Source organism: Mandrillus leucophaeus, unplaced genomic scaffold (genome assembly GCF_000951045.1).
Source record: "Mandrillus leucophaeus isolate KB7577 unplaced genomic scaffold, Mleu.le_1.0 Scaffold124, whole genome shotgun sequence".
Classification (NCBI taxonomy): Eukaryota; Metazoa; Chordata; class Mammalia; order Primates; family Cercopithecidae; genus Mandrillus; species Mandrillus leucophaeus.
Window position 1 is genome coordinate 3,169,098 of NW_012100765.1, and position 16,670 is coordinate 3,185,767.

The window sequence follows — 16,670 nt, forward strand, 5'->3', positions numbered from 1 at the left end:
AAGTATTAGATAACAGACATTCCCAAATAGTCACTCCAATATAATAAATGAAGTATTAGATAACAGACATTCCCAAATGATCACTCCAACCCCATTTTAAAGGTATGTGAAAATACATATACAATACATGCCTCATTCTTACCAAATTATCGATGAGGCCACTATTAACCCATGATAATTACCACTACCTCCTAGGGATAATATTTAAAGACAAGTAATCAACGATGGATGCAAAAAAAAAAAAAAAAGTCTGCTATCGTGTTACAAGGTGAATTATCTGTGAACATAGAATTTTAGCAAATCAGTGTTTTGAAATAATCTAAACTGTAATCTTCCTAAAATAATGACAAAAACCTTACCATAGAATTTTAAATTATTGGAATTGTTAAAGAGAGTGAATGAGAGAGGCAGACAGACAGACTGACAAGCCACTTATTTAAGATTCATCCTTTCAGTGAGGAAATTCTCATCAACCAACAATAAACATGTAATTATATTAATGAAGGTGATGGGATAAGTATAAAGTGTATTCGTGAGCTAAGTTTTAATATATGATGACTCTCACCAAGGTCCAAACAGCTTATTTTTTGAATTAACAAATAGTGTAACAAACATGAGCCTAATTATTTTTGCTAAATTTCGGTCTTAACATACAAACCTTAGTAAAGTTCTATGACAAAGAAACAAAAAATGAAGTTATACTTTTAAGTTCCCATGTTTTCTTTCCAAAGGAGTGGTGCTTGCAACATGGGCTCTGTACTTCATGGACATTTCAAGATTCCTTCCATTTGAATGGACTAGTAATATTGTTTTTTCATGAAGAGCTAGGTCTTTCTGTTATATTTTTGATTTTGAAAATTTCTTCCTTTTTATGTTATGCAAAGTGGTAACTACAAACGCAATGAAGACAGTGGATATAACTCAGAGCTCACAGGTTTCATTAAGCTTCCAGGCAGTACAAATAATCCTAGATAGGTCTTATGGAATAAAGATTTGTAGGTCCCATTCCCACTTTCAGGGCTCCAAAAATACTTTCAACTTGTGTAACTCCACAGAGATAACATGGTAGCCCAACTTCACCTTAAATGCTAAAATAATGAATTTTTGCCTGAGCTCAAAACAGAAATAGTAAGGAGGATAAATAGGTAAATTCCTATCAGTCTGTAATCACTGGTGCCAATAATCAATCTGAAGACTTTTCCAATGAGAATGTTAAGAAACTCCCTCATAACTCCCTCTAACTAGCAACGCAATTGTGGAAATACAGCAAAGTGTATCTGTTACCAAGTAATGATACATATAAAATAAATTCATTAGCTCTAATGCCAGAGTTCACATGGCAAACATCATCACAAAAACCAATCCACCTTTAACACTGACTTTACATCAAAGATTGGCATCTCTGCACTTAACAGTATTCTAGATTATAGGAAACACAGATTGTGCCAGCCAGGGTTAACATTACATTTTTATAACTGGCTCTTGTCATTGACATTAGCAAATAAAGTCATAAAATGGGAACTTTAGAATCTCATACATAACAAAGCAAATGAATGTGTAACTCAGATAAAAAGAACATGTCTGTTAGAATAAAGCACAGATTGAGAGAAAGTTGTTAGAAGTTGAGAGAGATACCTTCATTTACTAAGAAACAGGTATGTAAAGCAGGAGCAGAAGCAGGGTCAGAGCCAGAGTGATCAGCATCAGACCGAGCGGAAACGACAGGTGCAGCAACTTGCAGAGGAAAAGAGAAGAAATAAAGAGGAGAGAATTGAAGTACAGCAGTTTCTGAAAAAAAGCTTAGTATTAGTGAAGAATGAAAAACAAAGTTGGCAAAACATAGAGAATGTAGAACTGAAACGATGTTTTCATCAGAAGGGCATGATCATTAAAGATTACATCAGAAAAATGATATATTTTATTGAACAGTAATCACGATATAGTTCAAATTCCTCTTAAAGTCAAAATCTAATATTCTGATGAATGTATTGACTAATGCAAAACATAGCTCTAAAACAACTAAAGCCATCATGAAAAAATGACATTAAAAATTAACCAAAATGTTATTCAATTTTTAAAATGTATCACATAATGTAAAAGCTTTATGTTGGTCTTCATATTGTCAGTTACATTTTTCTAATAGTTTATTCTCTGACATTATGTGTAAATTATTTTTAAATTTTCAAACCAATATTCACTGAGATCATTTCAACTTTTTACGCTTATTTTATGAAAACTCAATTTAAAATATCGCAACTTGCAAAGAATGTATATACCATGTTTAACTCTTGTTAAAAGAATGCTAACAGGTTCACTCATTGGACTTTTAAAAAAAAATTATTTCACCAATGCTCCCTATACTAAAAAAGAAATTTGTGAATTTTATAATTCTTATAGAGGTACCGATTCACTCCCTAACCCCCTAAAAAAGTTATGTTGCCAAGAAAGTGTTTCAGCTTAAATTATCATATGAAAAAGCAAAAGGACCGTATGGCACACACATTCTACAACTGGAGGTCAATGTTAAGATTTAGAGGTCACCATTTGACACTTCCTTCCTATGGCGAAATTACCATATGTCATGCACAAGCATCTTCAAATTAATCCCTCTCCTTTCTTCTGTCATTGAACAGCAATAGGTTTGGGCTCCTGAACAGATTAAGCATTGTCTGCTGAATGATATGTTTGCTTTTCATGCAGTGAAGTTCTTTTGTGACAACAGAACAGCTGCATGAAAACAACATTTTCATAATTTCCACACGAATGCATCATAATGTCAATCAGGCACGTGTGAGGTAAACAGCAGAACGAAAAGAAGTCTATGAAAAGTAACACAAAAAGCAACTCTAACTCCATAAACCCTTAGAAGCACGTCTTGCACAAATGAAAGTTTCATCTGGGAAATTATAATTCTTTATTATTTTAAGAGATCTGATTTTTGCTCCTTATGAAATTAAAATTATTTTACAATGTTATACTTATGAAAGAAATAGAGCTGCTTTTAATTCTATATTTCATAAGATCTACAAACTCCATTACAAATTAATCTTGCAAAGAAATCCCAAACATTTCTATATTCCATGGAATACTTTTATTTTTTATCATTTTTAATTACTAATTCAGTGATTATGACTTATAAATTATTCATCCTCCATGCAAAACATTGGTAAGCCTTGGCAGCCAGGAGTAAGTTTGCAGGTTTTAATTTTTGTTCTACCAAAATGTTTCTCTGGTGGCTTCAGTTAGGACTTTTCTATAATTTCACTTTTTCAAAAATGGGGAGAAATTGTTAGCCCTGGAAAGGCTGTGTTAATTTTGCATGGTTTTACTCTTAATTCTGAAAGGACAATAGAATGAGAGGGTGAGGAAATTCAATACAAATAAATAAAAGTTTAGGATTGAGTGGTCATTACCCTAACACAGGTCAAATAAGTGGTGGGATTAATGATTCCTGTAAGGAATAAGTATAAAAGGAAACTAGAAATGTTACTGGCAGAAATGCTAGAATAAGCATATGTCCTAATAGAATATTGTTTAACATACATAACTATTATTAAGGAAAGAAAAAAACCGATTCTGGATATTATATTTTTGAAGTCATATTTAAATGATATTTCATTTAGACAAAAAGGCATTTACACTCATCCTTTAATAAATTTTATGGGCACTAAAATTCAAGAAAAATATTGTAATAGAAATCAAGGATCAGATTTACCATGCTTTAAATATCTCTGCATCTCCACCAAAAAATACTTTATTCACACTACCTCACAACCGAAATCGCAAAATCTAGAGCACTTTCAAAATTCATCAGGAAATTAAACTCTGCTACAGCTTTCACAACTATCTACATAAGAAAAATCAGCAATTAGCAGAAAAAATTATTACTTCCAAGATAAAAAGCTCAAGATTTAATAAATTATAAATCTGAAGTTTCATGGGGCACTGAATATGGAAGATTTACACCATAAAACATAATCAAGCATTTGATTTCTTAACAGAAAAGCTGCTACATCACCTATCAATTGGCTGCTCTTATTAAGGATTAGCAAAACATAAGGGAAAACAGTTTCAGCACAGTTTCAACATAGTGACAGAACTAACACAGTTCCATTACTTTATCTGAGCCTCTTCAACTGCTTAGTCTCATAAGAAAAGACAGGTGAAGATAAACAAACATGTGGGAGAACATGTATATGCACACATCTGCCCTGGCTTCCCCTTACACAGCACATATAGACCCAAAATTATAACATCCCTAGATTCTGCTTTTCAACAGGAATATTTCAGTTTTTAATTGAAATTTGATTCTAAACTCCATTTGAATTTGATTCTAAACTACTCCCATTGTGATAACAATATTTATAGGACAGAAAGTTAACATACTTCGGGTGGTAAGTGCTCCATACATACTGGTCTAAATCACATTACCTTCCTAGCACATATACACAAGTAGCCCTTTTCAATACATTTTTCAGAGAAAAAAAGTTTTAAGTACAAAAAAATGCAATGCTTTAAAAAGTAAGTTTTTTTCAAAGCTTAATACTAAAAAAAGAATAAAATGATTTAATGATGAGTCCTTTTAAAGTATTTCATGGTAATCATGATGTCACGGGGAGGGTGGGTGAGGGGAGAGAAGAAGAAAGAGAAGAAAGAGATGAAAGAGAAAACATGAAAAACTTAGAAATTAAGAAATGTTGTAGAATTAACCACCATGTACTTAACATAAAGGCATTTGGCACTGAGTCTGCATCTAGTCCAGATGTTATAAAGCAACATTTGGCTTTTTGTAAGTTTTCCTTTGTGTCAATACTTTTATGTTGTAGGTAGATGGCATTTTAGCCATCTTTTAAATCGACATGAAACATTTGGATAAATCATTAATTCAGCTTTCATTGCCTCTTTTTTAATGCCTGACTTTTTGAGGTACAAAATTAGATAATGCGATAACCTGTTTCATTATGCATAATGTATCATATCTCCATGCTTCACAGAATTGCCATAATTAATACACTAACTTCGCTATGAATGCAATATTGGCAAGAAAACTCTAATTCTCCTTTCAATTCCTTTTGTTATCTGAAAAATTCCCATTCGATATTTCCTAATGCCAAAAAGATTACAAAAAGCTATACCAATACATTTAACTATTATCATGACTAGAAGGTTAGAAAACAAATACCTTAGTAATGAATGATCAAAAAAAACTTCCTCTTTAAAGAAAGGAAGCCTCCAACCTCGTATGTGTAGTAATCATAAAGACCGTGTCTTAGAGCCCCATTACAATGTTATCCATTAGCATCGTACCACCAGACCCAGATAAAAACAAAAGTGCCTTCATAAGGGGTCCTATTTCTATTTCAGGAACGGTGCCTCATTAAATTAATCTGCAAAATACGTCCAATAAGCTAGAGCTATTTTGTTATAATACAAGAAGGCACTATTTTTAATTCTGCATATTTTAATATGTCCAATAGAATTGGCAGCTCATGCAACATAAAGAGCAATAACATAAGCACACTTTTAATGAGTATTAAAGAGATCATTTTGAATACAGGATTCCCCTGCCCCATCCCCAAGTATGGCTTCTGACAGGAAACCATTTTCAAACATGTTAACTATTTCTTACAGCATTTACTTTCCTATCACTAAATAATATGCTAATCCTGCAATTTCTTGCTTTACCAAATCTAAACATTAGCTACTGGTTTCCACCAATACTGTGGAAGATGATTTAACTTTGCCAAACCATATCTCGTAACCAATCTCCTTTCCTTTACTTCCAATATAAATATATATACTATCTATATATTAGCTTTTTTCTATTATATAGATATAGACATATTTTTATGATATATAGCTCTATATGATAATCATTTATATAGAGAGATAAATATCTCTCTATGATAATCATTTATATATACAGATAAATATCTCTATCTCTATGGAAATCATGTTCAATGTTGACTCAAATAGCTTACTAAGATCATACTTCTTTCCTTGGACACCTTGCTGGGGATTTTTACGAATTTAAAAATTATATTTTCTCCCCATTCGCCTTCTTTTCTATGTACCTATTTCTTCTAAGTTAAACCCCTCAACAGCTTCTCAATGATTTTCCACAGAGCAGTGTCATTTTCCCATGAACCATCTCTTTGGAAGCCATCTCACAGCCCTGCTCATATCTGCCACATGGCTGCCATCCTGAGACTTTCTTTCACTGTCATCCTTCACTGATGACCATGTTGGGTTATAAGTGCTCCCCGCAGTGCTCCCCTCAATGGCTTCACCAGTTCCTGAGCCCCATGTTTTATTTTTCCTTGGTTTACTCCTTTATTTTGATGGAGCACATCTTGCAAAACTTTGCTGAGAAAAGGATATAGTAATAGTAATTTTTTAAGACTATGAGTGTCTGAAATTGCCATTATTCTGCCTTTTATTTGACTGACAGTTTGCATTCAGGAGTCTAAAAATGCAAAAATTGTCTTTTTTTTTTTTTGGAGACAGGGTCTTGCTCTGTCACCCAGGCTGGAGTGTAGTGGTGTGATCACAGCTCACTGCAGCTTCAACCACCCAGTCTCAAGCCATCTTCCCAAACTCAGCATCCTGAGTAGCTGGGACTACAGGTGCACACCATCATACCCAGGTAATTTCTGTAGTTTTGTTTGTTTGTTTGTTTGTTTTGAGATGGAGTTTCACTCTTGCTGCCCAGGCTGGAGTGCAATGGCATGGTCTCGGCTCACCACAACCTCCGCCTCCTGGGTTCAAGCGATTCTCCTGCCTCAGCCTCCTGAGTAGCTGGGATCATAGGTGTGCACCACCAAACCCAGCTAATTTTGTATTTTTAGTAGAGATGGGGTTTCTCCATGTTGGTCAGGCTGGTCTCAAACTCCAGACCTCAGGTGATCTGCCCACCTTGATCTCCCAAAGTACCAGGATTATAGGCGTGAACCACTGTGCCTGGCCTGTATTTTTTTTTTGTAGAGATGGGGTTTTGCCATGTCACCCAGGCTAGTCTCAAACCCTTGGATTCAAGCAATCTGCCTACCTTAGCCTCCCAAATTGCTAGGACTAAAGGCATGAGCCACCACGCTCCACCTTTCTTCCACATTTTTAAGAAACACACATCTCCTGACCAATCTCTGTCGTCCTCTCTTTAGCTTAGGGTTACTATTAAGAAGGCCAATAACATTTTTACTCCTTATATGTAACTAATGAAACTGTTAAAGTTGGTCCAAATGTTACAAGAAACCATACAGAGAAAATGAACATCATATAAGTACTATGATCATGAAACAGAGATGTGTTTGGAAACTAATGACAAGAGCAATTACATTAGCAGCTATGATAATTTCAAATATACTACTTACACAATGTTAAAGTTTTGGTGGTATTGGTGTTTCTGGACACAGCATTTCATAAACAAATTCCTAACCTAAAAAGTCACTGCAGAGTTCTTGGGCAATATGGGCATAATTGTTTGGGTCAGTTGTTGCAGGCAATAAATGAAAAACACAGAGGAAAGTGCATGGTATGTACTAAGTAAATATATTTAGTCATGTTATAAATTCATTAATACCACTCATCATGGTGCTGATACAAACAATATATGAAAACCTTATTCAAGTGATCGACTCATTAATAATCTAGACCCTCTCCATTAGATAGGAAACCACCAACTGAACACATATAGAAGCTATATAGAAATGCAACGTCCAAACATTCTTAGGGAGGAAAAAAAAAAGGTATCCTTAAAACAGCATAAAAGAAGAACACAAAAAACTAGGGCAATAGGGCAGTACAAAGGTGCAGGCAGCAGAAACGTAAGGACTTACCAGAGCAGAATGAATTAGCAGCCCAAGATGGCACGCTGACAAACAACAGGTACACCAGACAACACATGAAGGTGCTCATAATGTTTAAAAAATACAGGCATACTACTTCACCTGTAGATCACCACTGGATTATATCAGAAGTGCAATAAACACAGGTGTGATGAAAATTTTACCTTGGCCTATAACTCAAATCAAAAAGTCAAAAAACAGACAAAGTTTCTGTAAAAGGTTTCCCTCATTACTAATACACAAAATAAGCCAATGAGTTCTCTAAGACCAAGAATGATGGGGAGAGAATTCATTATTGTAAAAGACAAATTTATAACATAAACACTAACTAGAATTCGGTATATGAAGGCTATTAAAATTTTCTACTTCACTGAACACTAAATAAGTGACAATTACTATATGTCAGTATTGGGCTAAGCACACAAAAACACACAAAGATTAGACAAAGTGTCTGCCCTCAAGGCACTCATTATCTAGAAAAGCATACAATAACCAATTAAAATATTATCATAAATTGCACTCCTGTGCATTTCCTCCAATAGACATAATAAGCACCGTGAGGGCAGAGATTTGTCAGCCCTTATAGCCTCAGCACCAATATTGACATATTGACTCCAGAAACATAAAGAGAAGGTTATCTATAGATTCATTCATTCAGTAAATATTTGCTGAGCTCCTTCTATGTATCAGCCACTGTTCCAAGCTCGTGGGATAAATCACTAAACAAAGCAGAAAAAAAAATGTCCCTACCCTTTGAGCTTCCACAGCAAATCAAGGGTGTACACCAATTTAAAAAAATAAAGGCACAGAAGGTCAAACACACAAAATTTTAAGGGATTCTCAGATCCATTCCTTAATATGATATATGGACTCTATGTTAAGTACTGTTTATTTCTCTATAAATCCTGGAAAAGAATAGTGATTAAACTATTGGTTAATTTACGCAACTCTTTCCTGAGATAATTTAACAACGACTACCTCTTACTTCTAAGGTTAGACATCCTAAATTGAACTCATTTCTGAAAAATAAAGTTGCGAAGAACATAACATAATCTTAAACTTTACATTGCTTAAACTTGCTTGGGCACCTCCTACTGAGTAAAGATGCAACTACTAAACATAAAAATATGGTCACAATCAAGATAACACAAGAGACACAGACCAGAGACTTATGTCATGAGATTAATGAATAGAGAGAAATACAGTACATTAGAACGTTGAACAGTTAGGCACAGAGGCTTACACCTGTAATCGCAGCACTTTGGGAGGTTGGGGTGGGAGGATCACTTGAGCCCAGGAGTTCGAAACCAGGCTGGGCAATGTGGTGAAACTCCATTTCTACAAAAAATTTAAAATTAACTGGGCATGGTGGCCTTTGACTATAGTCCCAGCTATTCAGGAGGTCAAGGCTGCGGTAAGCCATGACCAGACTGCAGTCCAGCCTGGACAACAGAGTGAGACTCTGTCTCAAAGGAAAAAAAAAAGTAGAAAATCCTAAAGCCATGAGCAGACTTAGGGCTATATTTGCCATGAATGAAAGTGTGGTTATTTGATATCTCTGATCTCTTTTTCTCAAGTAGCATGTTTCATAAACCACAAAATTGAGTGTCAAACAAAAAAAAAATAATAAACTGTATTAAAAAAAGTAGACAACTGACGGTAAATGTTAATTATTGACAAACATTGAATTAACAAGTCTACTGTTAGGCAAAATAAACCTCTTGTGAAGATACTACTTTCCAATGAAGTGCCCTAATATTGGTTATGGAAAATTATATAAGCTGAACTATCTAAACTATCTTTATTATCAAACCCAAATATCTATGAAAGTTCCAATCCCCAGCTGAAGTCTTTACTTCATATAGATTATTTGGCAGCTGAACAAGTATTAGCCAACATGTAAGTGACAACTTATTGAAAAGACGCATATTCATGTTTGCAATACAACTTAAAGACATCGTGAATCGATGTGCACAGTAGAGGAAGTCAGGAAATAAAAAATACAAGAGAAAAATATTTAAAAGCAAACCAAGCTAAGAAAAGCCAGAGTAGAAAAATGAAGAAATAATGCTCTAACTGCTGAAACCTTAGAGAACTCAGAGCCCTTTGTATCTCTTACCATTTCCAACCGTAAATTGGTTATTTATGTTCATGTTATCAACTAGATATATACTACTCAAGAAAGTATACGTCAGACCAACCTCTCTAACCTCCCTAACAGAGTTGTTAGGAGACAAAAAGAACTTAATAAATATTTTTGAGAAAACAATTACACTATATATTAATTCCAATACTAAAATAGAAAGTGAGCTTCATAATGGTATTCTAAAGTATTTTACTATGCAGCTCTCTCTCAGTAGGAACTGCTGGCCTTCATTTACTTTAGAAGAAAAGCATATGTGCTTTCCAAATGAAAATTCCTAACTCTATTGCCTTAAATAAATGCTTTTTAAAAAAAAGACCCAATTTTCAAAACCTTCCTCACTGCTCTCAAAACTCAATGCTTTTCTGAGAGAAGCAATAATAAAGTATTCCAACTTTAAAATCTTCAGACTTGACCAGGTGAGCAAATCGAACACCATCATGGTGGTGAATATATAATGCATCATGACAATGTCACAAATTATATGAGAATGTTTCTATCTACTATGATTACAGACAAGGAAAAATGTAATTCAAGAAGAATCACCAACTGCTTCTTGTAATTCAAGAAGAATCACCACAATCATAATGAAGATGATGAGGAGGATAACAATATCTCTAACAGAAGTCAAACTTAAATGAATCGTCCCGCCACTGATTTGTTGAGTATATCCTGGAAAATATTTCCAATGAATTTGGAAAAATAAAACATATACTATTGCAGAAAAAGCACAGGATCTAGAGTCTAAAAGCACTGGCTGTGTCCTAATCATACTATTATTACCAAGAATACATTAAGCAAGTCCCTTGCCAATATGAGCCTGTTTCCATTTTTACCAGTAATAACACTCTAAAAATATCACAACTCCATATATACAAATAATTTTTACTTTCTAAAAAAATAGATAGTTGGAACATTTTTAAATAAAGGGAAAGGAACTTCCACTTCTGGCCAAGATGGAGCAACAAGAAACAGATTCGCAATCCAGCCCAAAACAACCAAAAACAGATAAACAAAAAGATGAAATGTATAAAACAATGGTTTTCAAGCCACTGGGCATCATGCAATGAAGGACTGAGAGATGGGAGACAAGCAACGTGAGCCCTGTGACCCTATGATTACCCCAGCTTATTGCCTTAAGAGAGTTCCTAGGTGAAGCTACGTGGAGAACAAAGTGAGCAGCCCAGCAGTTTCCCTGAGTTCAGGAGACAAAGCTGAGAGTCTCAGGAAATCAGGCCAGCTAGAATTCAATGGACAGAGAGAAGGGAGCTGCAAAGATCAAAGTTCTTCAGAGGATCTCCCTCAAGTATTCAGCAGAACACCAATCAGTACATGTCTGTAAAGAAACTACTCGAGGTGGGGGAAAAACATCTAAAGGACCAGAAACAGTGCCTGCTCCCAACAGCCTAAATGGAAAACCTCATAATTCACAGGACATTGGCTATTCTGGAAGGTTTGGCCTCAGTAATGGGGAGTAATTCATCCTAGAGCACTGCTCCAAATCCACCTAACAAGTCATAAAAGCAAGACCAGGAAAGAAAAAGAAACTGTTTCCACATGACATAACTGCATCCCATAGCACAGCTCAAGATTTTTAAGAACACAAAAGTGTCCAGTACCTAAACAGGTAAAATTCAAACATCTTCCATCTAATCTAAGATTATCAAACATGCAAGGAGGCAGGAAAGCACAGTCCACAAGGAGGAGAAGAATTAATTTAAACCAAGCCAGAACTGACAGAGCTATCAAAATTATCAGTGAAGGGTGCTAAAACATTTATTATAACTGCAATCCATGTATTCAAAGCAGTTAGGTAGAGACAAGGAAAACAAAAATTTTAAGACCCAAATCAAAATTCTGTGGACACATATAACAATGTCTGAGATTTAAAGTGCATTGGATGACAGTCGGGCATGGTCACTCATGCCTGGAATCCCAGCACTTTGGGGGGCCAAGACGGGGAAAGTTGCTGGAGCCTGGGGGTTCAAGACCAACCTAGGCAACACAGCAAGACACTGTCTCTATAAAAAATAAATAAATAAATTTTTAAAGTGTGCTGGATGGGACCAATGGCATATTACACATTGCTGAGAAAAAACTAATAAACTTGAAGATGTTGCAATAGAAACTATCTCAATCAAAACACAGAGAGGACAAATAATCCAAAAATAAAAAAGCACCGTGATAGGTGAAACAACTTCAATCAGCCTAATGTACATGTAATTTGAGTCCCTTAGAGAGAGGAGAGAGGAAAGGGCAGAATGAATATTTGAAGAAATAATTATTGAAAATTTTTCAAAATTAATAAACTCCATGAACCCCAACCACAAAAACATGAAGAACACTACACTGAAGAACCACATAATCAAACTGCTCAAAACCAGTGATAAATAGAAAATCGTAAAAGCACCAAGATTAGTAATGTTACAGTTAGAGGAACAAAGATAAGAATGCCATCAGACCTTGTTAGAACTAATGCAAACAAGAAGACAACAGAATATCATCTTCAAAGTATTAAAAGATATAAAAAGTCAACCTGGAATTCTATACCAGAAAAAAAAAAAAAAAAAGCTTTCAAAAACGTAGACAAACAAAGATGTTTTCAAATGTACAAAAACCTGAAGAGCAGATCCTCACTAAAAGAAAGCTTAGCATGTGGGGCTTAAAACCTAGACGACGGGTTGACAGGTGCAGCAAAACAACATAGCACATGTGTACCCACGCAGCAAGCCTGCATGTTCAGCACGTGGATCCCAGAACTTAAAGTAAATAAATAAATAGATACATACACACACAAAGAAAGCTGAAAGTAAGCTTAAAGTAAGTCCTTTTGTTCGAAGAAGAATTATACCAGACAAAAATCCTACACAAAGGAATGTAGAATACCAAAAAAGGTAACTACATGGAGAAATATGTATTTTTCCCTATTTCAGTCTCTTTAAAATATAATTACTATTAAACACAAATCATAAGAATAATTTGTGAGGTTTATAACATATATAAAAGTAAAATACAGGACAACAGTAGCATAAAGACCAGGAGATGACAAATGCTAATATAATAAGGTTTAACATTTATATTAAATGTTAAATAGTATAATACCACTTGAATGTACACTGTGATAACTGAGACATAGACTACAAACTCTAAAAAAATTACTAAAATAATAAAATTAAAAATTAGCTTATAAACCATAAAGGAGATAAAATGGAATCATACAAAATTTTATTAGTCTAAAAGACAGCAGAAAAAGAAAACGAACAAAAAATAAACTCAACAAAGAGAAAAATAAGGTAGCAGGATAACAGATTCAAACCTAACTATATCAACAATCACATTAAATGTAAATGGCTTATGCATCTCAAGTAAAAAGTAGGTCAGACTGGATTAAAAAATAAGACCCACTATATGCTGCCTACAAGAAACACATCTTAAAGAGCCAAATAGGTAAAAAGTAAAGGATGATAAAAGGTTACACTATGATAACAGTAGCCAAAAATGCTGAAATTATTATTATAAACAAAGTAAATTTCAGAGCAAAGGATATTACCAAGGATAAAGAAGGTCATTTCATAATGATGAGAGTCAAATAATCAAGAAGAAATAAAAATTCCAAAGGTTTATGCACCTAATAACAGAGCTTCAAAATACATGAAGCAAAAACTGGGATACAAATGTAAGGAGGAATAAACAAACCCATAATTATAGCTGCAGATTCAATACCCTTATTTAATTGATAAAGGCAAGCAGGCAGAAAAATCAGCAAATATATACTAAACTTGAACACAGGCAACTTGACCTGACTGATAGTCACAAAATATTCCATCCAACAACAGCAGAATACACATTCTTCTGAAGCACACACAGTATATTTACCAAGACAGACTATATTTGGGGCCACAAAACAAATCTCAATAAATTCAAAAGGATTCATATTGTACAACATGGTGACTATAGTTAGTAACAATGTATTACATACTTAAAAATTGCCAAGGGAGTAATTTTAAGTGTTCTCAACACACACATAAAATGATACATATATGAGGTCATAGATATGTTAATTAGCTTGATGTAGCCATCCCACAATGTACACATGTATCAAAACATCATGTTGTACACTATAAATGTATGCAATTTTATTGGACCATAAATAAACACAATCAATTGAAAAAAATGCCAAAGGATTCAAACCACACAAAATACAGTATCTGATCATAAAACGAAAACTAGTAACAGACAGATCCTAGGAAAATCCCCAAGTGTTTTGAAATTTTATTAACGCATTACTAAATTATCCATGGGTAAAAGAAAAAAAAATCAAAAGGAAAATTAAAAGTAATATATGGCAAAGTGTGTGTAATGCCACTAAAATAATACTTAGGGGAAAATTTGTAGCATTGAATGCCTATATTAGAAAAGGAGAAAGGTTTCAAATCAATGATCACAGCTTTTACCTTAAGAAACTAAAAAATAAGAGCACATTTAAAATGGAAAAAATAAATAATAATCAAATCAAAAATCAATGAAATAGAAAAATAACAGATATTGATGAATAGAAAGCTGGTTCTTTGAAAAGATCCATAAAATTGCTAAGCTACAAGCCAGATTGATCAAGAAAACAGGAAAAAACATAAATTATGAATAACAGAAATGAAAGAGTAAATATAATTTCAAATCCTAAAAATATGATAGTAAAAGGGAAATAAAAGATTACGCACAACTTTTTGATGATAAATTTGACACAAATGATCAAAGTTCACCCAAGTAGACATTTTTAAAAACAAGCAGAATAGCCCTATATCTAGAGTACTTTTAAATCTGTAGTTAAAAACCTTCCCATAAAGAAAACTCCTGGGCTTTCACTAGTGAATTAGATCAACCAAATGTAGAAGAATGAACAATCTACACACACCCTTCCAGAAAATACATGGAAAGGGGCTACCTCCAAATTCATTCTGTGAGGCCAGCATTATCCTATCAGCAAAACTGGACAAAGGCATTAATAGAATTGAAAACTGAAGACCAAACTTCCTCATGAACACCCTTAACAAAATTTTAGCAAATTGTACCTAACAAACTATAAAATTGGTAATTCAAAATGTGGTCTATATTGCAAGGTTGTTTTAAAACTCAAAAGTCAATATACTTTGTCTTATTAAGAAAAGACAAAAATCAAATAATCATTTCAATAGATGCAGAAAAAACATCTGAATAAAGTCTAACATCTATTCATAATTTTTTAAATCTCAACAAACTAAGAATAGAATGGAACTTTTTCAACCTGATAAAGAACATTAAAGAAGGCCTGGTGCGGTGGCTCACGCCTGTAATTCCAGCACTTTGGGAGGCCAAGGCGGCAGGATCATGAGGTCAGGAGATGGAGACCATCCTGGCTAACACAGTAAAACCCCAAATCTACTAAAATTACAAAAAATTAGCCGAGCGGGGTGGGGGGGGCGCCCGTAGTCCCAACTACTTGGGAGGCTGAGGCAGAAGAATGGTGTGAACCCGGGAGGCGGAGCTTGCAGTGAGCCGAGATGGCGCCACTGTACTCCAACCTGGGCAACACAGCCAGACTCCATATAAAAAAAAAAAAAAAAAAAAGAACATCGAAGAAAAACTCACAGCTAACATTATACTCAGCAGTGAAAGACTCAATGCCTTATCCCTCAGATCAGGAATGAGGCAAGAATGTCTGCTCTACCTTTTTCAACTCAACGTCATTCTGGAAGTCCTAACATGTGTAATAAGGTGAGAAAAATAAAATAAAATGCATACTAATTGAAAAGAAGTAAAATTATCTTTATTCACAGGTGATATGATTTTTGGCACACACACAAAAGAAAGAAGGCTGAAAATCGGTACATAGCCATCCATCTTAAGAAGTCAAAAAAAAAAAACCTAGCACATTGAATCCAAAAAAATGGAGGAAGATGCAAATAAAGAGCAGAATTTAAGGAAGTGGGGGAAAAATATGCACTATAAAAGATAAAGTCAAATTGAGTTCATTAAAATGACTAATAAGATTGATAACCCCCTGGTAAGACTGATGAAGCAAAAAGAGAGAAGACGTAAATTATTAAAATCAGATATAAAAATAAGGACACACCACAGATGCCGGAAAGATTTATTATAATCTCAAATGTCAATATATTTGAAAATTTAGAACCAGAGAAACTCCTAAATATGTACTACCTAACAAAACTGACACCAAAGAAACAAAATCTGAAAAGTCAAACAATGAGATAAGTTGAACCCAGAATTAAAAACTGCCTACAAAGAAAACTCTAGATCTAAATCCAGCAAATTTAAATCTAGAGTTTGAATTTATGAAAGAAATGTTGCCAATCTGATACAAACTCTTCATGAAAATAGAAAAAAAAGAAAACATTCCACAACTCAAGTTTTTGTAACCTAAATAATCTGAAAGCTTCTAACAACATTAGAAAAAAAAAGTTTTCTTAAATGAAAAAATAAATAAATCAAATACAATAATTTATAAGACAATAATATATCACAACAAAATTGGTTTTATTCTAGGATGCAATATTGTGTTTATGTTCTAAATTTGCCACATTAATAGAGGAAAATTAAAAGTTACACAATCATCTCAATCAATATAGAAAAGGTATGATAAAATCCAAATACACTGATGATAAACATTAGCAAAGAAGGAATAAAAG

General features: G+C 34.0%; 1 protein-coding gene across 1 annotated transcript in view; it reads right to left on the reverse strand.

The window, feature by feature from the left end:
- WDR7 (WD repeat domain 7) overlaps window positions 1-16,670 on the reverse strand; it is a 419,729-nt gene that overhangs the window by 281,619 nt on the left and 121,440 nt on the right. The window contains exon 17 of the mRNA XM_011971716.1: window positions 1,636-1,734. Within this exon, the coding sequence (XP_011827106.1) occupies window positions 1,636-1,734 (99 nt within the window). The remainder of the gene's footprint in view (window positions 1-1,635; window positions 1,735-16,670) is intronic.